Here is a 27,001-nt window from a genome sequence, read left to right as displayed (position 1 = left end):
ACTCGTGTCTGACTCTGGGGTGTGGTGCTCATCTGCATTTCTAAGTCGAAGAGCTGGCGTTGTCTGTAGACACCTCCAAGGTCATGTGGCTGGCATGACTGCATGGAGTGCGTGAGCCTGCCAAGGGAGGAGCAGCCCCGCGCGGCCTACTCGCGCGTAAAGCACCTCGCGAGGTGCTTTACGTGCGAGTAGGCACACGGAGCAGCTCCCTTGGCTGGCTCACGCTGCCCATCGGGCCTGACGGATAGCGTGAGCCAGCCAAGGGAGGGGCACTGTGTGTGTGTGGGGGGGGCACTCCTCCTCCGCGGGCTGGATAAATGCCCTTGGCGGGCCAGAAGTGGCCCGCGGACCGTAGTTTAGGAACCCCTGGTGTAGATGCACCCCTACACTTTGATTTTCTTGAGATGGTGGAGGTCACATAAGGTCACCGTTGATACAAAGCCAAGCCATAAAGCCTAGTGAAGGGTGTCTTCTCTCTAATTGTTCATGGCATCATCCAGCAGGTGAGAGGCGGAGAAGGACAGGTGCTTTTAAGACAACGGCTTCTCCTGTTCGGGGCTTAATTACTCATGAACAATTTCCTGGTACATTAAAGGTAAAAAAGATCCAGATGGATAACCAGAGGAGATTCTCGATGAAGACATTTGGAAAGACAAAGACTTTGATGCGTTTCCATTTATTTCCTGCAGCACAAGTGAAGTCAAAGTGTCTGGATCAGGAGCAAGGATTTCTATCCTAACTGGGATGCATCCAAACTGTAGGATTAATGCAGTTCAAAATTAGTCTTGTGCATTTGTATAGAATCACTATCCATTTCGCTTTGTTTAATTTGTATGGACCCGTTTTCATTTTCGAGCTCTACTTCCGAAAATGGAGGCTGACCAGGCGGTAATTGTTTGGGTCATCCTTTTTTCCCTTCTTGAAGATTGGGACCACATTGGCCCTCTTCCAATCTGCTGGAACTTTTCCCGTTCTCCAAGAACTCTTAAAGATGATTGCCAATGGTTCTGAGATGACTTCCGCTAGTTCCTTCAATACTCTTGGGTGTAGTTGAGCTGGCTCTGGGGACTTGAACTCATTTAGAGCGGCCAGGTTTTCCTGCATGACTTGTTTTCCAATTTAGGGTTGGATGTCCTCTAATCCCTCATCCACTCCATCTTGCTGAGGTTGAAGATGACTTTCTTTTTGTGAGAAGACTGAGGCAAAGAAGGCATTAAGCAGTTCTGCCTTTTCCCTATCCCCTGTCAGCATTGCCCCATCTTCTCCTCAAAAGGGCCCTATCGCCTCCTTGTTCTTCCTTTTTCTACTGACATCAGAAAAGAAGCCCTTTTTATTGTTTTTAATGTCCCTGGCAAGCCTGAGCTCATTTTGTGCTTTAGCCTTGCGAACCTTTTCCCTACAGAAGTTGGCTATTTGTTTGAATTCTTCTTTGGTGATTTCTCCCTTTTTCCACTTCTTGTGCATGTCTCTATTGAGTCTTAGCACAGTTAGAAGTTCTTTGGACATCTATTCTGGCTTCTTTGCACTTCTCCTATTTTTTCTCATTGTTGGTACTGTTTGCAATTATGCCTTGAGTATTTCACTCTTGAAAAACTCCCATCCATCTGTAACTTCCTTGTCTTTTAGTATCTGTGTTCACGGAATGCTGCTCAGTGTTTCCTTCATTTTTTGGAAATCAGCTCTCCTAAAGTCCAAAATGCAGGTTTGACTTATTGTACTGTCCAAATGGACAGTACGATACAAAAACTCGAATGAAACAAATGGAACAAATACTGTGCCCACCTCTATTTGACATGACCCATCTCTGCTTGCCTTAATGAAATGGAACCATGGCGGTTGTAGTTTCATAAGCTCTTTATAAGCCTTCTTTGCTAAGAATGATATCAAACTACAAATCCCATGATCTCATGAGCTTAAAGCCGTGTCAAACTGCATTCGTTCTACAGTGTAGATGCACCCAGTTTCTTTCTCACTGGTGACATTGGGTCGAGCTATTTAGTTCAGTTTCATGTTGCAAGCCAGAGCCCAAGAGTTGCATGTGACATGTTCTCCACTAGAACTCCCATAATCCCAGGCATTGCAGCCTTATAAAGTACCTTCTCCATGCTTTTTGGAAAGCAATGAACGGGCATACCTTTAAATGTTTTATTTGGCTTCCTGGGCTGTCAGCTTAGGTTATGGGCTTTATCCTTAATGTGCTCAGCCAATTCTACAATTGTCATTCATGGCAATGGGGAGGCTCACACATTTGTACGCATGGTTATGTTTCCATCCGAGCGGAAAAATAAAGATTTCTATGGTAATTACTTTTATGGCAAACCTTTGTTGAGCTGGTCCCCAGATGGGTGGGACTACAACTCACAGTATAGCCAATGGGATGATGGGAATTGTAGTTGAATAACAGAATGAAGAAATGGGTCATGTTCTGCCTGAGATAATAAGTATTAAGTATCGAGAGGAGGCCCTTGGGGCGTCTCCAAAGAGCCATCCGCATTCCCTTATGATACCATCCTCTAGTACTGTGGTTCTCAACCTTTCTAATGCCGCGGTGACCCCTTAATACAGTTCCTCATGTTATGGTGACCCCAACCATAACATTATTTTCGTTGCTACTTCATAACTGTAATTTTGCTACTGTTATGAATCGTAGGGGAGCCCCCGGTGGCGCAGTGGGTTAAAGCGGGGAGCGGCGTGAGCTTCCACTGTCAGCCTTAGCTTCTGCCAACCTAGCAGTTCGAAAACATGCAAATGTGAGTAGATCAATAGGTACCGCTCCAGCGGGAAGGTAACGGTGCTCCATGCAGTCATGCCGGCCACATGACCTTGGAGGTGTCTACGGACAACGCTGGCTCTTCGGCTTAGAAATGGAGATGAGCACCACACCCCAGAGTCAGAAATGACTGGACTTAATGTCAGGGGACTACCTTTACCTTTACCTTACCTATGAATCATAATGTAAATATCTGATATGCAGGATGTATTTTCATTCACTGGACTGAATTAGGCCCAAATACCTGATACGCCCAGGAGCCCCCGGTGGTGCAGTGGGTTAAACCCCTGTGCCGGCAAGACTGAAGACCGACAGGTCGCAGGTTCGAATCCGGGGAGAGGAGGATGAGCTCCCTCTATCAGCTCCAGCTCCTCATGCAGGGACATGAGAGAAGCCTCCCACAAGGATGATAAAACATCAAGAAATCATCCAGGCATCCCCTGAGCAACGTCCTTGCAGACGGCCAATTCTCTCACACCAGAAGCGACTTGCAGTTTCTCAGGTCGCTCCCGACACAACAAAACAAAAACAAAAACCTGATACGCCCAAATTTGTATACTGGTGGGGTTGGGGGGATTGATTTTGTCAATTGGAAGTTGTAGTTGTGCCGTCGCTGCCTGGGGATTTGTAGTTCTTAGTGAAAAAACAAGGACGTGGCAACTTTTCCCCAGGGGATTGCTTCTTGCCTTCTTTTAGAGAACTAGAACTCTCAAGGATCAACAAGACACTATAGATAACTCGAAATAGGCTTTATTGTTTACAAAGAGTTATCTTTCTGAGGCATTAAACTTGATATTCCAAAAGGGGTAAAGAAAATGTACATTACAGTCTCTGGTTGTCTTGGGTCCAAGGGGTTTTCCAGCTGACTAGCTTCCAAGTTCCCTCTTTCTCAATGGCTATGAGGTCGGAACACTCACAGCCCCAGTCCAATCTATATATATAATTCTGTAAGGGGCATCCAACGGGACAGCAAAACTCAAAAAAACGCCAACGAAAATTAACCAAAATTCCCATGCACCTACCACAACCCACAAGGTACAAACAAATCGAATCAAAATAAAAAACAACACAGCAACACACTCACAAAATGACAAAACAACTGAGCATGTGCAATGGCACCCAGCCGCAAGTTCCCTGGCGCGCGCACATGACCTGCTGGCCAACGCTCCCTCTGCGCAAGCCACGCCCCCATCTTCCGTCGCCCGGCCCACGCGATCACCCCACACCACAGCCCCTCCCTCCCCCTGCTCTCCTCCCCCTCTTCTCCCTCCTTCATCTAACCCCGCCCACACCGCCTCTAAGCCCGCCCTGTCAAAACCATCCCTCCTCCCCCTCCCTGAGTCAATCCTTCCCTCCTCCCACCCCACTCCAGTAAGACACGCCTCCTTCCTTCGCCCCCCCCCCCCCCGGAAGGAAGGAAACAGAGAAGGAAACATGGAAGCAAAGAGTGAAGGAAAGAAGGAAAGAGGTAGAGAAGGAAGAAAAGAGAGAAAGAGGAAATGAAGAGGGATGGAAGAGAAAGAAAGAGAAAGAGGGGGGAAGGAAGGACAGACAAAAGGAAGAATGGAAACAAAAACCACAGGAAGGAAGGAAAGAAAGAGGCAGAGAAGGAAGAAAGAGAAAGCGAAGGAAAAGAAAAAAGGAAGAAGGAAAGAGGAAGAGAAGGAAGGAAGGAGAGAAGGACAGAAAAGGAAGGAAAGAGGTACCGAAGAAAGGAAGGAGAGAAAGTAGAAAGGAAAGAAAAATAAAAGGAAGGAAAGGCAGGAAAGAAGTAAAGAAGGAAGGAGAAAAGGAAATAAAAAATGAAAGAAGGAAGGAAACATGGAGGGAAGAAAGGAGGCAAAGGAAGAAAGGGGGAGGGAATGAAGGAAAGAGAGAAGGATGAAAGCAAAGAGCGAAAGAAGGAAAGAAAGAAAGAAAGCAAGAGGAAGAGAAGGAAGAAAGGAGAGAAAGGGGGAGAAAAAGGGGGAAGGAATAGGTAGGTACCTCTATTTCATAATACTCCAGATATCTACCTCTACTTTGAAAAGATTTACTATAGGCCACAGCAACGCGTGGCAGGGTACAGCTAGTTGCCTATATTGAAGACACAAAGTCTTCCTCTTGATGCCAAAGGACTGGTTTGAAGGCGCTTAAGATTCCTCGACGTCGTTCAGATGAGCTGGGCATGAAGTATGAATCTTAAGGGTATAAACTTAAGAATTGGTGGTAAGAAATGACTTGACCAAGGGTTTTGAGCCAAGCCTTTCACACATCAATCTGTTGAGCTTTTGGTGGTAAGAATGAAGACGAAAGTATTGTTCTTCTCCCTAGGAAGGGGTGGAGCCAAACAACAGCTGGGGGAGCAAGCCAACTGATGTAAAACAACATTGATTGACAGCTGTGGATAACCAATGAATTCAACCATACATTTACAAATGTTTCTCAACCTGGGAGTCGGGACCCCTGAGGGGGTCGCGAAGGGGTGTCAGAGGGGTCGCCAAAGAACATCAGAAAACACAGAATTTTCTGATGGTCATGGGGATTCCATGTGGGAAGTTTGAGCCAATTCTGTCGTTGGTGGAGTTCAGAATGTTCTTTGATTGTAATGAACTATAAATCCCAGCAACTACAACTCCCAAAAGTCAAGGTCTATTTTCCCCAGGCTCCACCAGTGTTCACATTTGGGCATATGGAGTATTTGTGCCAAGTTTGGTCCAGATCCACTATTGCGTAAGTCCACAGTGCTCTCTGGCTATAGGTGAACTACAACTCCCAAACTCAAGGTCAATACCCACCAAACGCTTCCAGTGTTTTCCATTGGTCATGGGAGTTCTGTGTGGGAAATTAGGTTCAAATCCATCGCTGGTGGAGTTCAGAATGCTCTTTGATTATAGGTGAACTATAAATCCCAGCAACTACAACTCCCAAATTACAAAATCAATCCTCCCCCCTCTAGCATTTACATGTGGTTGCATTGGGTATTTGTGCCCAGTTTGGTCCAGTGAATGAAAATACATCTTGCATATCTGATATTTACATTATGATTTATAACAGTAGTAAAATGACTGTTATGAAGTAGCAACAAAAACAATGTTATGGTTGGGGGTCACCACAACATGAGGGACTGGATTAAGGGGTCACGGCATTAAGTGGGTTGAGAACCACTGATTTACAAGGTAGACAGGCAAGTCTGGACGTGTTACAACAGTTCAAACCTATTTAACTTAAAGTTTTACATAGAGGTGGCACCAGTTGCGCCGTCACAGTAGTTGCTGGGATTTATAGTTCATCTACAATCAAGGAGCATTCTGAAATCCACCATTGATGGAATTGAACCAAACTTCCCACACAGAACTCCCATGACCAACAGAAAATACTGGAAGGGTTTGCTGGGCATTGACCTTGAGTTTTGGAGTTACCTTGGCCTGAAGGTAAACAGGAAGGTAAACAGCTCCTGTTGTTAGCCCCAGCTCCTGTCAACCTAGCAGTTCAAAAACATGCAAATGTGAGTAGATCAATTGGTACCACCTTGGTGGGGAGGTAAACGGGAAGGTAAACAGCTCCCGTTGTTAGCCCCAGCTCCTGTCAACCTAGCAGTTCAAAAACATGCAAATGTGAGTAGATCAATTGGTACCACCTTGGTGGGAAGGTAAACGGGAAGGTAAACAGCTCCCATTGTTAGCCCCAGCTCCTGTCAACCTAGCAGTTCGAAAACATGCAAATGCGAGTAAATCAATTGGTACCACCTTGGTGGGAAGGTAACGGCTCCTGTTATTAGCCCCAGCTCCTGTCAACCTAGCAGTCTGAAAACATGTGAATATGAGTAGATCAACAGGTTTTGCCTTGGCAGGAAGGTAAATGAGAAGGTAAATAGCTCCCATTGTTAGTCCCAGCTCCTGCCAACCTAGCAGTTCAAAAACAAGTGAATGTGAGTAGATTAATAGGTAACACCTCAGTGGGAAGGAGCCCCCGGTGGCACAGTGGGTTAAACCTCTGTGCCGGCAGGACTGAAGACCGACAGGTCGCAGATTCGAATCTGGGGAGAAGCAGATGAGCTCCCTCTAGCAGCTCCAGCTCCTCATGCGGGGACATGAGAGAAGCCTCCCACAAGGATGATACAAACGTCAAATCATCCGGGTGTCCCCTGGGCAACGTCCTTGCAGACAGCCAATTCTCTCACACCAGAAGAAAATTGCAGTTTCTCAAGTCGCTCCTGACACGACAAAAACAAACAAAAAATCACAAAATGGCGAAAATTCGAAGGATATCTCCGAAGTGCTGAAACCGGACAAAAAGAATATTTTTCAGGACCTTGGAAAGTTTCTTTAAAAACCCAGAGTGGATTTAGAGTCCGACTGACACGGTCCATGAAGGTTACAGGAGTCTTTCCCCCCCCAAACTTCTTGAGATGTAAATCTAAACAACTGGCGAACGCCACCAGCTCCTTTCCATTCACGCGTCTTCCGATTGTGATTACCTTCCAGCGACTGATAGTAATTAAACGGGGTTGTGTTACATAAATATGTACACTTGCTATTAAGTTGCTAATCGAGAAAGAAGGGAAGGAGAGAGGCCTAATTAAGGAGAGCGGATGTGGCCTCCCTTCCCGGCCTTCTTCACCTCCTTCTCTCCGCTCCGGTTTTATGAGCAGTAATTTGAAAAGCGCCTTATTAAAGTCATCGGTAGACAAGTTAATGCGCCGTTTCCGAGACTATTGCTCATCTCCCCAAAGATGAGAGTCAATCATGCTCAAGGCGCAGCGGCTAATTGCAGAAAAGCATATTAGAAAGGCTTTCCTGTCTTCCAGATTAGATGGGCTTGGTTTCATCTTCCTCTGTCGATATTTCCCCCAATGTTCTGGATTCAGTAAATATCACTCTTGAGACAAGAGTTATTTCAGAATAGAGTGGGACAATGATGTCCCTTGACCAAGAGCAGGGGTCCCAAACCTTTTAAGCAGAGGGCCATCAGACTGTTGGGGGCGGATGGTTGTTGTTGTTGTTGTTTGCCTTTAAATAATTTCTCCCTCCTTCTCTTCCTTCCCTCTCCGTTTCCTACCTTTCTTTGTTCTTTTCTTTTTTGTTTCCTACCTGCCTTTCTTTCTCCCTTTCTTCTCTTCCTTCCCTCTGTTTCCTTCCTTCCTTCCTTTTTCTCTTCCTTCTTTTCCTTTCTGTTTCCTACCTGCCTTTCTTCCTCCCTCCCTTCACTCCCTTCCCTCTCTGTTTCCTTCCTTCTTTTTCCTTTCTGCTTCCCACCTTCCTTCCTTCCTTTCTTTCTTTCTTCTCTTCCTTCCCTCTCTTTCCTTCCTTCCTTTCTCCCTTCCTTCTTTTCCTTTCTGTTTCCTACCTGCCTTTCTTCCTCCCTCCCTTCACTCCCTCCCTCTATGTTTCCTTCCTTCTTTTTCTTTTCTGCTTCCTACCTTCCTTCCTTCTCTTCCTTCCCTCTCTTTCCTTCCTTCCTTCCTCCCTCCCTTTTCCTTTCTGCTTCCTTTCTTCCTTTCTTTCTCCCATTTTTCTCTTTCTTCCCTCTGTTTCTTACCTTCCTTCCTTCTTGTTCTCCTTCCCTCTTTTTCCTTCCTTCTTTTCTTTTTTTACTTTTACTTTTTCTTTCTTTTTCCCTTCCTTATTTTCCTTTCTGCTTCCTACCTGCCTTTCTTTCTCCCTTTTGTTTCTTCCTTCCATCTCTGTTTCCTTCCATTCTTTCTTTTTCTTTCTTTCTTTCTCCCTTCCTTTTCCTTTCTGTCTCCTTCCTTTCTTCCTTCTCTTCCTTCCCTCTCTGTTTCCTATCTTCCTCCCTCCCTTCATTCCCTTCCCTCTCCGTTTCCTTCCTTCTTTTTCCTTTCTCTCTCCTACCTGCCTTTCTTTCTTCCTTTCTTCTCTTCCTTCCCTCTGTTTCTTACCTTCCTTCCTTCTTGTTCTCCTTCCCTCTCTTTTTTTCCTATCTTCTTTTCTTTTTTTACTTTTACTTTTTCTTTCTTTTTCCCTTCCTTATTTTCCTTTCTGCTTCCTACCTGCCTTTCTTTCTCCCTTTTGTCTCTTCCTTCCCTCTCTGTTTCCTTCCTTCCTCCCTCCCTCCCTCCCTCCCTTCCTTTTCCTTTCTGTCTCCTGCCTTCCTTCCTTTCTTCTCTTCCTTCCCTTCTGTTTCCTTCCTCCCTTCCTTCCTCCCTCCCTTCCTTCCTTCCTTCCTTCCTTCCTTCCTCCCTTTCTTTCTTTCTTTCTTTCTCTCTCTCTTTCTGTCTCCTGCCTTCCTTTCTTCTCTTCCTTCCCTTCTGTTTCCTTTCTCTCTCTCTCTCTCTCTCTCTCTCTCTCTCTCCCTTCCTTTTCCTTTCTGTCTCCTTCCTTCCTTCTCTTCCTTCCCTTGTTTCCTATCTTCCTTCCTTCTCGTTCTCCTTCCCTCTTTTTCCTTCCTTCTTTTCTTTTTACTTTTACTTTCTTTTTCCCTTCCTTATTTTCCTTTTTGCTTCCTACCTACCTTTCTTTCTTTCTCCCTTTTGTCTGTTCCTTCCCTCTCTGTTCCCTTCCATTCTTTCTTTATTCTTTCTCTCTCCCTTCCTTTTCCTTTCTGTCTCCTTCCTTCCTTCCTTCCTTCCCTTCTGTTTCCTATTTTTCCTTCCTTCCTGTTCTCCTCCCCTCTCTTTTTCTTACCTTTTCATATGTACTTTTACTTTTTCTTTCTTATTTACTTTTACTTTTTCAGTTTTGGAGGGAGCAAGAATTGGTGATGAAAGGGTTCCCTCTGTTTTGGGGACCAAATAGAGAGGAAAGGAGAGTGAAGGAGCAAGAGGAGGATCCTTTTGGATCTGGATCCTGTCCTCTCTCCATCCCATGTCATTTTCCAATCTGATCAACATTCCTCCTATTCTATCATCCAAGTCATTTACCAAGACGTTGAATAGCACTGAGTAAAGGCTTCACTCGAGTAGGGAAAACGCCCATTCTTTTGGAAGGGAATTCCAGACTTTTGAGAGCAGAATGTCCTTCAGACAATGTCTTCTGTATAGATGGCTCGAACCAGCACTTTTTGCACATCTTTCAGAGCAGAGTGAGACTTCAACAACAAAATAAAACATCCTAGCCGCTCAATCGTTGTGTCTGTGTCCATATGTGTATCTTCTCTGGATGTCTCACTCTGTGTTGGTGCTGCTTGGCTGGGCCGGCGTGGACATCTGTAACGCTTTGTGGCTTTTCCGTTTTGCCCGTGTTCCTGGCTTGTTTTCCAGGCGACGAGTGCGACAGAAACGGTGTTATTCCCAGCATTTGTGTGTTTGGGTGCTTTGGCACATGAATTATTGACAGCTCTTGCATTATTGACGACACTCTGGGGCTTGGAGGATTTAGACTGAAAGTATTGTATAGAGGTGTTTTTTGCCTGGTTGTCTTGCATTTCAAGGAGTTTTTTCCAGATTTTTTTTTGGGTGGGCCAGGATCAACACCACACTGACTATATAATTCAGATTCGAACCAAATCAGAACAGCCCCATAAATTAGTCTATGCTAGTTGAGGATTATGGGAGTTGTAGTCTCTAGTCTGACTGGGGGTGCTGGGAGTTGCAGTCTCCACACTGGATGAGTATACTGAGAATTTTTAGTCTCAGTGCTAATTGGGAATGATGGGAGTTGTGGTCTCCATGCTGGTTGTGTGTGCTGGGAGTTGTACTCTCAATGCTAGTTGGGGATGATGGGAATTGTAGTCTCCATGCTGGTTGAGGATTCTGTGAGTTGTCGTTATGCTAGTTGGGGATTATGGGAGTTGTCGTCTCCAGTCTGACTGGGGGTGCTGGGAGTTGTAGTCTCCATACTGAATGAGTATACTGAGAATTGTAGTCTCAATGCTGATCGGGGATGATGGGAATCGTGGTCTTCATGTTGGTTGAGGATTCTGGGAGTTGTAGTTATGCTAGTTGGGGATGGTGGGAGTTGTTGTCTCCAGTCCAACTGGGAATGCTTGGAGTTTCAGTCTCCATACTGAATGAGGATACTGAGATATCAGTATCTCAATGCTGATTGGGGATGATGGGAGTTGTGGTCTCCATGCTGGTTGTGTGTGCTGGGAGTTGTAGTCTTAATGCTGGTTGGGGATGAAGGGAATTGTGCTCTCCATGCTGGTTGAGGATTCTGGGAGTTGTAGTTATGCTAGTTGGGGATTATAGGAGTTGTAGTCTCCAGTCTGACTGGGGGTGCTGGGAGTTGTAGTCTCCATACTGGATGAGTATACTGAGAATTGTAGTCTCAATGCTGATTGGGGATGATGGGAATTGTGGTCTCCATGCTGGTTGAGGATTCTGGGAGTTGTAGTTATGCTAGTTGAGGATTATAGGAGTTGAAGTCTCCAGTCTGACTGGGGGTGCTGGGAGTTGCAGTCTCCATACTGGATGAGTATACTGAGAATTTTAGTCTCAATGCTAATTGGGAATGATGGGAGTTGTGGTCTCCATGCTGGTTGTGTGTGCTGGGAGTTGTAGTCTCAATGCTGGTCGGGGATGATGGGAGTTGTCTCCATACTGGTTGAGGATTCTGGGAGTTGTAGTTATGCTAGTTGGGGATTATGGGAGTTGTAGTCCCATAATTCCCAACTGTAGTCCCATAATCCCCAATTGACTGGGGGTGCTGGGAGTTGAGTCTCCATACTGGATGAGTATACTGAGAATTGTAGTCTCAATGTTAATTGGGAATGATGGGAGTCGTGCTCTCCATGCTGGTTGTGGATGCTGGGAGTAGCAGTCTTCTAGATCTAAGTATCCCACATTCTGACACGGAACTTCTTTTACAGCCTGCAAAAATAAGGGGGTTGGAATGTATGTTCTTGATATTTCCATCAAGTTAGGGATAACGTATCACTCCTTTAAGACTATATCTGTGCAATGATTAGAAGTGTACAACAATATATATATATATGGGCTATGCAGTGTTTATTCTCTTTTCTTAATCAGTATTCGTTGGGGAGAAGAAGGTGCCCCTGGGAAAGCAATACAATCCATTGAGTCTCCTGGCAGATTTAAATCTGGCCATAAAAACCCTGGGGAAATTAAGAAGACAAAACATTAACCACAGACTAAACATTAACATATATTAGCATTTTTATTACACCTGTAGAAATGTTAAATGGGGCTGGCTACCACTATTAAAAAGTTTATGTTCTGTACCCCATCATTTCAATGTATGTTTTAAACACATCCCATTCCTGGTTGTTTTAAAAAACGAAGGAGAATTTAATTAAACAAGAGAATTGGAATAAAGATAATAGATTCCTGAGGTCACCTTATGGTAACTTCAAATGGGGGGGGGGGGCACTTATTTGGGACTGGGGCTAACAAGTTGGAGAAGGCAAAACACTGCTTATCCTAGGAGGAAAACACAAAGCAAAATAATAACAACAATTGAACAATAAATGTGAAGTCGAGGAGGAATTTGGAAGGGTCTCGCCCTGAAGGAGAGGATGCAAAGCCGCAATAATTCGTCAAGCAAAGCATACATTGAATACAAAATAAAGCCTTTTTATACATATACAGAGCTGTCTGATTGGTTGACGCTCTACAACTGGGAGGAGGTTTGGCCGCCTCCTGAGCGCCTTAACCAATGGGTGAGCTCACTCCACTTCGGCCTCCTGGCCAATCAGGAGAGAAGGAGGCGGGACGAGAGGGAAACAATGAGAATTGGAGTGGATTATGGAAATATGTGGTGTCCATGTGGTCGGCGAGTCCTCAGGGGGCCTTCTAGCCAGCCAGCCTATTGTCTTTGATGGGTGGTGTAAGGAAGTTATTGAAACCAGGTATTTGTGTTTAGATTGGCTGCAGTAATGCTGGAGCAGCCTAAGTCAGAGGAGTGCGTTGCCATGGAGACGATGCAGGAGAGGGAGAAGTGGGAGGAGCTTAGAGGGGAGAGTTTGAAAAACGACAGTTAAAAATCAGTTAGGTTTTAGGTTCCGAGGAGTGAGGAGTTAGGGTTTAGGTTCCGAGGAGTGAGGAGTGAGGGTTTAAGTTTAGAGGAGTTGGTAGAGGAAAGGATTAGGAGGTTGTAGCTGAAAGAGAGTAAATTGTGAAGCAAAGTTTCGAGGCTTTGGAAAGCCAGATTAAGCTACTGGAAGTTTCTTAGCCTAGAGAGGCTGATAAGGGAAACAAAGCCAGTATTACTTTAGTCTAAGGAAAGGCTAAAGAATAATCTTATTAAGTATCTGATCAAGTGCTTCACCTCAGGAAGATACTGTGTAACCTGAAAGAGTGTAACATTCAACTAACCAAGCATTGTTCTAAGTTCTATAAGAAAAGTTACGTCTTGCAACCACACGCTGTGTACTTAATAAAATTGTTAACTTTTATTTGAAGATTGCCTCAGCTCCGTCTGTTCTGTGTATCAAGTGCCATTTCTCACAATATTACAACTTACCTCATGTGGTGGCAGAAACGAAGGGAAAAGTAACCAAATGAAACTACATTCTTCTCTCCAGTCACGCTACAGTATATACAGTGTAATTACTACTAAGTTATTACTCTCTTAATAAAGGAGGAGGTGCAACTGAACAGCCTCCCTTCCAACTTGATGGTAAATTTGGTTCCTAATCGGCAACCTCCATTGCAAATCGGCCAGTTCTTGTTAAAATTGGGAACTGGGGTAAAATCTCCTGAATACTGGTTCCTATCAAATTGGTGGCAACAATAAATTATCCCTCAGCTCCCTTGCTTCTTCGCAGGTGGCAATAAACATTGATGTCTGGCGAGGTGGCCAGGATCTGGTTTTTTCTTGAACTGAGATATGGAAACAATGGGGTAAATCCTGGCTGTAGTCTTGGTGGATGGAAGATAACTGAGAGAACAGATCAGGACAAATTGTGGCTTTCTGAGATCTCTGTGCTGGATTTCGTATCACAAAATCACAAGTCGAACACTTCCCAAGCGTCTAGGACTGTGTGATGTTTTTTCGAATGATACGCACAGATCCAAGTCATGTGGCCTTTTACAGTTGACAGATCGTGGTTTTGTCAATGTTTATTGTTTCCAAATGCCGGCTGAGACCTTTTGGCACAGCACCCAGTGTGCCGATGACCACTGGGATCACCTGTACTGGTTTATGCCAGAGCTTTTGCAGTTCGATTTTGAGGTCTTGATAGCGGCTGAGTTTTTCCTGTTGTTTTTCCTCAATGCCACTGTTACCTGGTTTGGTGACATCAATAATCCAAACTCTGAAGGCATATAGCCCAAAAAAAACCTACAAAAACCCAGTGATTCCGGCCATGAAAGCCTTCGACAATACAATAATCCAGACTTTTCTCTTTTCCACAATCGTGATATCTGGTGTATTGTGTTCCAAAACTTTGTCAGCCTGGATTCGAAAGTCCCACAGTATTTTTGCATGTTCATTTTCTCCTCCCTTTGCAAGTTTATGATCCCACCAATTCTTTACTGCTGGCAGGTGGTACTTGTGACATAAGTTCCAGTGAATCATTTGGGCCACAGAGTTGTGCCTCTGTTTGTAGTCCGTCTGTGCGATTTTCTTGCAGAAGCTGAGGATATGATCCATGGTTTCATCAGCTTCCTTGCACAGTCTGCATTTTGGGTCATCTGCTGATTTTTCAATCCTGGCCTTAATGGCATTTGTTCTAATGGCTTGCTCCTGGGCTGCAAGAATCAGGCCTTCTTCTGTCTCCTTCTTCAGGATTCCATTCATGAGACATAACCAGGTCTTCTCCCTGTCAACTTTTCCTTCAATTTTGTCAAGGAACTGCCCGTGCAGTGCTTTGTTGTGCTAGCTGTCAGCTCTGGTTTGGAGTGCTGTCTTCTTGTACTGATTGCATTCAAAGCACCCTTGACAGATGGCCATCTGAGGGATAGCCAATACTCCAGGAGACAGAGGCAGAATTCAAAACGATCTTAACAGATTAGAGGTATGGGCCAAAACTAAGAAAATGAAGTTCAGCAGGGACAAATGCAAGATACTCCACTTAGGCAGGAAAAACAAAATGTAAAGATACAGAATGGGGGACGCCTGGCTCAAGAACAGTACATGTGAAAAAGATCTTGGAGTCCTTGTGGACAACAAGTTAAACACGAACCAACAATGTCATGTGGCGGCAAAAAAAGCAATGGGATTTTGGCCTGCATCAATAGGAGCATAGTGTCTAGGTCCAGGGAAGTAATGCTCCCCTCTATTCCGCCTTGGTTAGACCACACCTGGAAGATTGTGTCCAATTCTGGGCACCACAATTGAAGAGAGAGATTGACAATCTGGAATGTGTCCAGAGGAGGGCGACTCAAATGATCAAGGATCTGGAGTACAAGCCGTATGAGGAGAGGTTTAAGGAGCTGGGCATGTTTAGCCTGAAGAAGAGAAGGTTGAGAGGAGACATGATAGCCATGTATAAATATGTGAGAGGAAGTCACATGGAGGAGGGAGCAAGCTTGTTTTCTGCTTCCCTGGAGACTAGGACGCGGAACAATGGCTTCAAACTACAAAAAAAGGAGATTCCATCTGAACATGAGGAAGAACTTCCTGACTGTGAGAGCCGTTCAGCAGTGGAACTCTCTGCCCTGGAGTGTGGTGTGACGTCGAGCATGCCCCCCCCCTAACAAGGGATGGTGACTTATAGTTCTGCAAAGGACAAAGGTACCAGACTGCACAATAGGGGTTAAGTCTTGGTCAGTTTGTCAAGGCCTTAACAACAATGAGGACCCCATGAAACTTTGGGAATAGCTAGACCTTGGGGTCTCTGCCTCTCTCGAGAGAGCTGTAGTTTTCCAAGGACCATGGGACTGGCTTCCATCCCAGCGCTGCAGGGCTTTGTGTCTTGGCCCAGTGGAACTCCATAGACTCCCTTTGGTGGCTTTTTGAATTCTGCTACATTCCTGGACTTCACTCTCTTCAAGGACTCGCTCTCTACCCATGAACTTTCTTTAAGACAACTTATGAATTCATGCTGTGTCCTGATATCGTCTGCTTTTTATAATTGATATTATTAATCTCTCTCTCTGGGGTCCTGGATGGGAAGATAGCTGCATATGATTTCCCTGTGTATAATTTCTATATGGTTTTTTTATGTTTCCTTGTATTCCTGACCCTTTGCCCCTTCTCCCTCCAAAGAAATATGTAAGGGAACCCCCGGCCTTCAGAAACAAAAGCCATTAGCAGTTACTGAAACCTCCCGCCAAAGACACACTTGCATGGATAAAAGAAGGAGATTCTTATCTCTAGCATCGGAAGATGGCCCACTAGAGTAAAGAATTGTTTGATAAAAGTTTCTGTAAGATAAGGGGAAATCTTCCCCTCTGCTTTTGTTTACTTAGCATTAACCTCAGGCTGCCATCATTGTTCTCCTGTCTCACAGCCAGGAAGGTTCAGGACACATGTTGATTCTTTGTCTCAGGCCACATGGCATTTCCTTTGTTTACTCCTTTCCCAGATTCCTTTGTGCTCCCTCATCCCGCCTCCATCTCTCCTGATTGGCTGTCACCACCAGGTGGCAGAGGTCTCCCCATTGGTTCCTACGGACCACTGGAGCTTCCTGATTGGTCCAGAGGCACTGGGGGCGGGAGGTCCGCCTTCCATCGCCCAATCATGGCAGGGAACAACAGGGAAGCCGGGGCAGGGAGTTTGAACTCTGCAACTTTGAATTTGCTATAAATATGCCTCTGATCAATGTACTGGTATGCTTGTGGGTGAGCTATCCCTACAATTGCATCCGATCCAGCTGAATCGCTTAATAAAGAACCTCGGTCGCCATCTTCTTCCACTTTGGTGAGATTTTTATTATTTTTAATATTTTTTCGTCGCTTTTGTTTTTTGTAAGATTGTTGACAGAGGGATCATAGCAATGATGAAAAGCAGTGGGGACAATGAGTCTCCCTGGAAAATTTCTCTCCTGATGTTTTAATTTCCAACAAACAGTTCAGTTTTCCAGGGCGTCATCATATTTTCAATAAAAGTGCCAATGTTTTTACAAATCCCGATAGTGTCTAGGCACTTGATGATCCAACTGTGTGGGAGTGGGACAAAGGCTCTTTTTTTGTAATCAATCAACATCATGTGAAGATTAGTTTTTCGGCTTTTGCAGTTCTCCAGAATCATTTATTATTATTATTATTATTATTATTATTATTATTATTTGATACACAACAAGATTAGTACACAGCAAGCAAGATCATTATGCTAGCTGTTTTATTGGATCACACGTTGGGCACTTCCTAAGTGTCTAGGACTATTGTTGTTGAATTTTAAACTCATGTTCCATGTTCCCTTTAGTTTCATCTTTGTCCTGCGTCTTGTAATGGTTGTATTTCCTAGAAATACATTTTCGTATACATATTTTACACAATGTTTTGCCCCAAAGCAAAGGGGATTTGTCGTGTGGTTTCTTTTAGGATCCTTTTTGGGACAGGCAAGCCGGGAGGAAGACTTGCTGAGCAATTGGCAATTTATTTTCCCTGCGGGGGAGATAATAGGATGATGTTGACTCCCCCTTTAATCATGGAGAGATTGCAGCTTGCATTGTGAACAATGGAAAGACAATATCCCGAGCTACAGAGCTATTGCAGGCCATAAAGCTTGGTGGGATCCAAGTCAATGGTGTAATAAATCCACTGCGGATTTTGTTCATTGCCATATCAAAAGGAAGAATGCACGTCTCCTTCTCTGGTCTTTACGCAGAGGCTGGATGGCCATCTGTCGGGAGGGTTTGATGGTAACTTTCTGCCTGGAAGAATGGGATGGACTAGATAGCCTTTGGGGTTCCCTTCTGACTCTATGATTCTATCATTCTAGGCTAAACATCATAAGAATTAGTAGTCTAATTCTTCATCACAGGGGGATTGTTTTTAATGCTAGGTATATTGTGTGTAAAGCAGGCATGGGCAAACTTGGGCCCTTTGGGTGTTTTGGACTTCAACTCCCACAATTCCTACCGGCATCTGCTGTAGAAGGTATGTAGTTTGACACCACTTTAACCGCTCTGGCTTAAAGTCAATTTAAAGTTCACACTAAAGCCCGTAACGGACTCTGGAGCTGCTGCCTGCCCTTGTTGGAAGTTCTAGTTTTCTCATCTGTTTCTCTTTACAGGTCAGCAAATTATGCGGCCATTCCAAGCAGAGGCAGCACCGCTCCGCTTGGGATCCTGAAGACAGCGTCGCTGACAAACAGACCATGAAGGCGAACCCTATAAACCAGGAGGAAACCTTGTCCAGTCGGAGAAAGTGAGATGGGCAGGAGCAACTTCCTTGAGTTGGCTTCATGATATTGAATATTCAGTATTGGGAATGTAGGGATCAGGGCAGGGTTTATGATTAGGATGCAATAATAATAACAAAAATATTTTTATTATTTTATTATTTTATTTTATTATTATTTCATTATATAATGTAATAATGTAATAATTTATTATTATATAATTTTGTAATAATATTGATACTATAATTATTTATATTATATTTATTATTATTAAATATGATGTATTATTTAAATATACAATCAGATTAATAGATTTTATTATTATTTTATAATTTTATTTATAATTTTCTAATTTATTATTGTATTATTATTTATTATATTATGCATATTAATAATAATAATTATATCATTATTTATTATAATATTGTATTTATTATTTATAATTTAAATATCATAGAATCAGGGTAATAGATTCTATAATATTTAAATAATTAATATAATAACAATAATTTTATTACGGTTTTAGAATTGTATTAATTTTTTATTTTAGAATTTTATTATTTATTATTTTTTGCCCAGCACTTTTAATTTTAATTATTACATTTGGCCCTGCCATTGATTTTAATTGCGTCATTGTGTGTGGTTAATGTTATTGCTTTGTTTTTGAGTTATTTTGTTGTTTGCTGTTGTTTTTACTATTGTATTTGGGCTCGGCCTCTTGTAAGCCGCACCAAGTCCTTTGGGAGATGGTAGCGGGGTCAAATAAAGGTTTATTGTTGTTATTATTATTATTATTATTATTATTATTATTATTTATATTATTTATAATTATTATATAATTATTATTTATTATATTATTAGATATAATTTGATTGGGTTGTTATAGATTTTTTGGGCTATATGGCCATGTTCTAGAGACATTCTCTCCTGACGTTTCACCTGCATCCATGATTTGATTATTTATTATAATAATTTGATTATTTATTATTTAATTGTCCTATATATAATTATTACTTAAATATAGAACCAATAAGGAAATGTCATTTATAACCCATGACTCATGTTACATAGTGTTGTTGTTATGGAAAAGTAATAATATTTTTTGCTATTGCCACAATCAGGGCAGCAGGATATTCAACAGAGACAACCGAGCCATAGGATTGCATATGGTTGCCGGGACTTCCACCCCTTTGTTGCTGCCATGCCCACATTCAGAGCATATATATTTACATTACATGTAATATTACTAATAATATTGCAATATAATGGTATAGTGCAATTTAGTAATATATAATACTGATATTGTACTATGCTAATAATACAATATATTGTATGAAAATATATATTGTAAGCCGCTCTTTGCGGTGAGAAGGGCGGCATATAAATGCCGTAAATAAATAAATAAATAAATAGTGTCAGAGCACCTCTAACACAAAGACCACGAGGCTTCAGCCACCATAAATGTGGCTTTATGGCATTATGCACAGTGGCATTGTTGCTGCAATTTGAATCCGCCTCGCCTTTTGTGATTGGTCGGTGGGATGGAGCTGCTTTGCATACTTCCCAGTGGAAGTCAGGAATGGTCCTCTAGCAGCACCTTGTGGTGGGATGTAGGCATTACAAAGAGAAGGAAGAATATTTTATGTATTTATTTCATAGAATCATACAATCATAGAATCCTAGAGTTGGAAGAGACCTCATGGGCCATCCAGTCCAACCCCATTCTGCCAAGAAGCAAGAAAATTACATTCAAATCACCCCTGACAGATGGCCATTTATTTATTTAGGGCTTTTATATCCCGTCCTTTCTCACCCTCCGCAGAGGGACTCGGGACGGCTGACAAAGTGGCACCCCATGGTGCCCACATCAAAACATACATATACTATTAACAGCAATGTCATAATAACAATATAAAACAGTATAAACAGTATAAAACCGTCCAACCCCCTACCAAGAAACAGGAATATTGATTCAAAGCATCCCTGACAGATGGCCATCTAGCCTCTGTTTAAAAGCTTCCAAAGAAGGAGCCTCCACCACACTCCAGGGCGGAGAGTTCCACTGCTGAACAGCTCTCACAGTCATAGAATCATAGATCCATAGAGTTGGAAGAGACCTCGTGGGCCAGTCCAACCCCTACCAAGAAGCAGGAATATTGCATTCAAATCACCCCTGACAGATGGCCATCCAGCCTCTGTCTAAAAGCTTCCAAAGAAGGAGCCTCTACCACACTCCAGGGCAGAGAGTTCCACTGCTGAACGGCTCTCACAGTCAGGAAGTTCTTCCTCATGTTCAGATGGAATCTCCTTTCTTGTAGTTTGAAGCCATTGTTCCATTGCATCATAGTCTCCAAGGAAGCAGAAAACAAGCTTGCTCCCTCCTCCCTGTGGCTTTTTCTCACATATTTAAACATGGCTATCATGTCTCCTCTCAGCCTTCTCTTCTTCAGGCTAAACATTTATTTATTTATTTATTTATTTATTAATTAACTTTATTTATACCCCGCAAAATCTCCTGAAGGACACTCCAGGGTGGAGAGTTCCACTGCTAAACGGCTCAGGAAGTTCTTCCTCATGTTCAGATGGAATCTCCTTTCTTGTAGTTTGAAGCCACTGTTCCGCATTCTAGTCTCCAAGGAAGCAGAAAACAAGCTTGCTCCCTCCTCCCTGTGGCTTCCTCTCACATATTTATACATGGCTATCATATCTCCTCTCAGCCTTCTCTTCTTCAGGCTAAACATGCCCAGCTCCTTAAGCCGCTCCTCATAGGGCTTGTTCACCAGACCCTTGATCATTTGAGTCGCCCTCCTCTGGACACATTCTAGCTTGTCAATATCTCTCTTCAATTGTGGTGCCCAGAACTGGACACAATATTCCAGGTGTGGTCTAACCAAGGCAGAAGAGAGCATGGGGAGCATGACTTCCCTAGACCTAGACACTATGCTCCTACACACACATATACATATATACATACACACACAGATACACACAAACATTAAAATAGAATTAAATATTAATGGTATTAAAAAGTAAGAATTAAATATTAATTTCCCCCTTTAAATACCAGCATAATTAAAGTTACAGAAGTTTTACATTGCAACAAGCAGGCCAATCTATATAAATAAAAATATAATGTTCGTTTGTGGTATTCACAGAACTCAAAAACCACTGGACGAATTGACACCAAATTTGGACACAAGACACCTAACAACCCAATGTATGTCCTTCACTCAAAAAAATTGCTTTGGTCATTTGGGAGTTGTAGTTGCTGGGATTTATAGTTCACCTACAATCAAATAGCATTCTGAACCCCACCAACGATGGAATTGAACCAAACCTGGCACACAGTTCTCCCATGACCAACAGAAAACACTACAAGGGTTTGGTGGGCATTGACCTTGAGTTTGGGAGTTGTAGTTTCTGGGATTTATAGTTCACCTGCAATCAAAGAGCATACTGAACCTCACCAACTATGGAATTGAACCAAACTTGGCACACGGTTCTCCCATGACCAACCAAAAATACTGGAAGGGTTTGGTGGGCAGTGTCCTTTGGTTTTGGAGTTGTAGTTCACCTACATCCAGAGATCACTGTGGACTCAAACAAGGATGGATCTGGACCAAAATCTACACGAATACTCAATATGCCCAAATATGAACACTGGTGGAGTATGGGGAAAATAGAATCTTGACATTTGGGAGTTGTAGTTGCTGGGATGTATAGTTCACTTACAATCACACAGCATTCTGAACCCCGCCAACAATAGAATTGGGCCACAGAACCCCTATGTGGGCCACAGCAACGCGTGACCGAGCACAGCTAGTATTAATATTATTAGAAGTAAGTGGAAACAGGAATCTATACTGCATTTAACTCGGATGTAACCTAGTCGAACTTTTAACATTCAGTTTTGCATCTCTTTTTGGGACATGTTTGTTGTTACTGTTTATTGTTTATTTTTTTGTTTATGAGATTTATTTTGATTGTTTTGTATTGATGTTTTGTTATTGCTTTTATTATTGTTGTTCTATGGGCTCGGCCTCATGTAAGCTGCACCGAGTCCCTTGGGGAGGTGGTAGCGGGGTATAAATAAAGTATTATTATTATTATTATTATTATTATTATTATTATTATCCCTTTGATGGATTGTGGGCTTCTTTGCAGGGAACTGATCACAAAGCTGAGAGCCCACAGCAGTTTCTATAGCAGCCTTCCGGAGTATATCTGCAGCCATAGTTCCATCATCCAGAACAATACCATTTGCTGGAACGGGCAAGAAGTGGTCGAAAGGTGAGTCATAACAACAACAACAACAACAATTTGTAATGCTTTGTAGCCAGGAATCCATTTTAATTCCACTTCTTTTGCACAGCTGCATCTTGAAAAGACTACCAACATTCACACTATTCCATCTTTCTGCAGAGGGCAATCTATAGTGGACACAAGACACCTAACAACCCAATGTATTTGATTTTGTCATTTAGGAGTTGTGGTTGCTGGGATTTATAGTTCACCTATAAGCAAAGAGCATTTTGAACTCCACCAATGATGGAATTGAACCAAACGTGGCACACAGGACTCACACGACCAACAGAAAACACTAGAAGGGCTTGGTGAGCATTGACCTTGAGTTTGGGAGTTGTAGTTCACCTACATCCAGAGAGCACTGTGGACTCAAACAATGATGGATCTGGACCAAACTTGACACAAATATTCCATATGCCCAAATATGAATACAGATGGAGTTTGGGAGAAATAGACCTTGACATTTGGGAGTTGTAGTTGCTGGGATTTATAGTTCACCTATAATCAAAGAGCATTCTGAACTTCACCAATGATGGAATTGAACCAAACTTTCCACACAGAACCTCCATGACTAACACAAAATAATATGTTTTCTGTTGGACTCTGGAGACCATTGAAACCCATGGGGGTGAGTCACACTCTCTCAGCTTAAAAGGAAGGCAAATTACTGCAAATTGGTGAACCATTGTGATTGTTCCACAAGGTGGCGCCAAGGGAATAGCTTTTCCAGCTTCGAAACTGCAGATTCGGCCTTTAAACCAGTGTTTCTCAACCTTCGTAATGCCCACGACCCCTTAATACGGTTCCTCATATTGTGGTGACCCCCAACCATAACATTATTTTCGTTGCTACTTCATAGCTGTAATTTTGCTACTGAATCGTAATGCAAATATCTGATATGCAGGATGTATTTTCATTCATTGGACCAAATTTGGCACAAATACCCAATACGCCCAAATTTGAATACTGGTGGGATTGGGGGAGTGATTTTTTTCATTTGGGAGTTGTAGTTGCTGGGATTTATAATTAACCTACAATCAAAAGGTATTCTGAACCCCACCAACAATGAAATTGAACCAAACTTGCCACACAGAACTCCCATGACGAACAAAAAATACTGGACAGGTTTGGTAGGCATCGACCTTGAGTTTGGGAGTTGTAGTTCACCTACACCCAACACTGTGGACTCAAACAATGATGGATCTGGATCAAACTTGGCATGAATACTCAATATGCTCAAATGTGAACACTGGTGGAGTTTGGGGAAAACAGACCATGACATTTGGGAGTTGTATTTGCTGAGATTTATAGTTAACCTACAATCATAGGGCATTCTGAACCCCACCAACAATGAAATTGAATGAAACTTGCCACACAGAACTCCCATGACGAACAGAAAACACTGGACAGGTTTGGTGGGCATTGACCTTGAGTTTTGGAGTTGTAGTTCACCTACACCCAGCACTGTGGACTCAAACAATGATGGATCTGGATCAAACTTGGCATGAATATTCAATATGCCCAAATGTGAACACTGGTGGAGTTTGGAGAAAACAGACCATGACATTTGGGAGTTGTATTTGCTGGGATTTATAGTTCACCTAAAATCATAGGGCATTCTGAACCCCACCAACAATGAAATTGAATGAAACTTGGCACACAGGACTCCCATGACGAACAGAAAATACTAGACAGGTTTGGTGGGCATTGACCTTGAGTTTTGGAGTTGTAGTTCACCTACACCCAGAGAGCACTTTGGATTCAAACAATGATGGATCTAGACCAAACTTGGCATGAATATTCAATATGGCCAAATGTGAACACTGGTGGAGTTTGGGGGAAATGGACCATTACATTTGGGAGTTGTATTTGCTTTATAGTTCACCTACAATCAAAGAGCATTCAGAACCCCACCAACGATAGAATTGGGCCAAATTTCCCACACAGAACCTCCATGACCAACAGAAAATACTTTGTTTTCTGATGGACTTTGGTGACCCCTCTGACACCCCCTTGCGACCCCTCTCAGGAGTCGTGACCCCCAGGTTGAGAAATACTGCTCTAAAATATTGTTCATGGTGTTAAAAGGCGTCCATAAAGGTAATCATCTGGGGAGGCCCTGCTCTCGGTCCCGCCTTCGTCTCAAGTACGTTTGGTGGGGACGAGAGACAGGGCCTTCTCCGTGGTGGCCCCTCGGCTATGGAACACCCTCCCTAGAGAGATCAGATCTGCTCCTTCCCTCTTAACGTTTCGGAGGCAAGTTAAAACATGGCTGTTCGAGCAAGCGTTTACAAATGCAGAGTAGCTAATATAGGAAATCGAACGATTTGACAATGGAACTGGACAATGCTTGAGAATAATGAGATGCTAATGATGTTTTTTATTGCTTTTGTGGTGTTTTATATTGTTTAATGTTTTAATCTGTATTATGTTTTTATATGTACTGATTTGTTGGAAACCACCTTGGCTAAGAAAGGCGGTATACAAAATTCAGTAAAAAAAATAATAATAATCCAGTCGAACCCCAATCCATCACGCAGGACTTTACAATCCTCTCCCAATATCCATATCTCTCTGTTATTGTTATTTCTTGGTTTATTTGCTGGGGCAATCTCTCCCAACTTGATTTGGACTATAACTCCCATCATCCACTGTTCATTGATTGGAAGGGATGGGTTTTGCAGTTCAAAAAAAACTTACCCGGCTTCTCTGTCTTGTTATAGGTACAGCCGCCAGGCCACAAAAAGTGGCATTCGAGGCCAAGGAGGCAACCCTGAGGGCAAGGCGAAAGGTCCCGAACCCATGATCAGCCAGATCATCGATAAGCTGAAACACATCAATCAGGTGAGTGATCAAAGGGAGTCAAAGCTGAAACTTCCCAGCTGAGACGTAGGGTGAGCCTCCACTGTACACTTAATGCACTTTGATACCATCTCCATTGTCATGGCTCAAGGCGACAGGATCCTGGCAGATGTCATTTCACAAGGTGCTATGCATCTCATGCCAGTGTCTCCCTGAAACTATGACTTCTAAAGTACCCTAACATTGAGCAATGGTGGTTAAAGTGGTGTCAAACTGCATTAATTCTACAGTGTAGATGCACTCCGACCTACGGCACATATTTGGGGTTATACCACCATCTGGTGGTACTAAAAACAAAACTATTAAAATGCACTGATCAATATTCCAGCCTAAAAACTTTGTTCATTCTTAGACTGGATCTATACTGCCATATAATCCAGTTCAAAGAGGGTAAACCGGATTTAGAAACTGGATTATATGGCAGTGTAGGTGGAGCCTTAATTTTTGCCTTCTTCAGTAAAGTTCTCCCTCCCTCCCTTTTTCTTCTTTCAAACTTTCCTTTTACTTCCTTCTTTCCCATTCTTTCTTTTCCCCTTCCTTCATTTTCTTCCTTCCTTCCCTTCCTTCCTTCACCTTCTTTTTCCTACCTACCTACCTACCTATTCCTTCCCTCCTTTCTGCCTGCCTGTTTGCCTGCCTTTTCCTTCTTTCTTCTTTCTTCTCCTTCTTTCCTTCTTTCCTTCCCTCCCTCTCTTCCTTCTTTCCTTCCTTCCTTCCTTCCTTCCTTCCTTCCTTCCTTCCTTCCTTCTTTTTTCTTCCCTTGACTGTCTGTCATTTCTTTTCTTTCTTCTTCCTTCTCTTTCCTTCCTTTCCCTCCTTTCTTCATTCCCCCTTTTCCTTCCTTCCTTCCTTTTCCTTCCTTTTTTCTCCCTCCCTCCCTCCCTCCCTTCTCCTACTCCCTCCCTCCCTTCCTTCTTTCCTTCTCCTCCCTCCCTCCCATTTTTCCTTCCTTCTCCCCTTCCATCCTTCCTTCCTTCCTTCCTTCTCCTCCCTCCCCCTTCCTCCCTCGCTCCCTCCCTTTTTCCTTCCTTCTTTTTCCTTCCTTCCTTTCTGCCTGTCATTCCCTTCTTTCTTCTTCCTTCTCTTTCCTTCCTTCCTTCCCCTCCTTTCTTCATTCCCCTTTCCCTTCCTTCCTTTTCCTTCCTTTTTTCTCCCTCTCTCCCTCCCTCCCTTCTTTCCTTCTCCTCCCTCCCTTCTTTCCTTCCTTCTCCCCTTCCTTCCTTCCTTCCTTCCTTCCTTCCTTCCTTCCTTGCTTCTCCTCCCTCCCTCCCTCCCTCCCTCCCTCCCTCCCTCCCTCCCTCCCTTTTCCTTCTTTTTCCTTCCTTCCTGCCTGTCATTCCCTTCTTTCTTCTCTTTCCTCCTTCCCCTCCTTTCTTCATTCCCCTTTTCCTTCCTTCCTTTTCCTTCCTTTTTTCTCCCTCCCTCTCTTCTCCTACTCACTTCCTTCTTTCCTTCTCCTCCCTCCCTCTCTTCTTTCCTTCCTTCTCTTCTTCCTTCCTCCCTCCCTCCCTCACTCCCTCCCTCCCTTTTTCCTTCTTTTTCCTTCCTTCCTGCCTGTCTGCCTGTCATTCCTTTCTTTCTTCTTCCTTCTCTTTTCTTCCTTCCCCTCCTTTCTTCATTCACCTTCCTTCCCCTTTTTCCTTCCTTCCTTCCTTCCTTCCTTCCTTCCTTCCTTCCTTCCTTCCTTCTCCTTCTTTCCTTCCTTCCCCAGTTCCTTCCCTTTCTCTTTGAGGACTCTTCCATCTTCTGCACCATTTGCAGGAGGATAACATTAGGGCAAAAATGTGGAGGGGGACCAAAGAGGGAAGGAGGGAAAACAAGAAAGAAGCCCCTTTCCCCAAATTGGAAGGGAGCCCTGTTTCAAGTCAACCGCATTTCCCTTTCATTCGATGTCGGATCCCGGCCAAAGAAACGTCCACCTCTTCACCCATCG

The 27,001-nt window shown here is 43.3% G+C and overlaps 1 protein-coding gene across 1 annotated transcript in view; it reads left to right on the top strand.

The window, feature by feature from the left end:
• GPC3 (glypican 3) overlaps positions 1-27,001 on the top strand; it is a 196,996-nt gene that overhangs the window by 108,534 nt on the left and 61,461 nt on the right. Inside the window, exons 4-6 of the mRNA XM_060756063.2 lie at positions 17,794-17,927; positions 22,066-22,191; positions 24,930-25,050. Of these exons, the coding sequence (XP_060612046.2) occupies positions 17,794-17,927; positions 22,066-22,191; positions 24,930-25,050 (381 nt within the window). The remainder of the gene's footprint in view (positions 1-17,793; positions 17,928-22,065; positions 22,192-24,929; positions 25,051-27,001) is intronic.

The sequence above is a fragment of the Anolis sagrei genome, chromosome 10, assembly GCF_037176765.1.
Source record: "Anolis sagrei isolate rAnoSag1 chromosome 10, rAnoSag1.mat, whole genome shotgun sequence".
In the NCBI taxonomy this organism is placed as follows: Eukaryota; Metazoa; Chordata; class Lepidosauria; order Squamata; family Dactyloidae; genus Anolis; species Anolis sagrei.
This window is presented reverse-complemented; position numbering and strand designations above follow the sequence as displayed.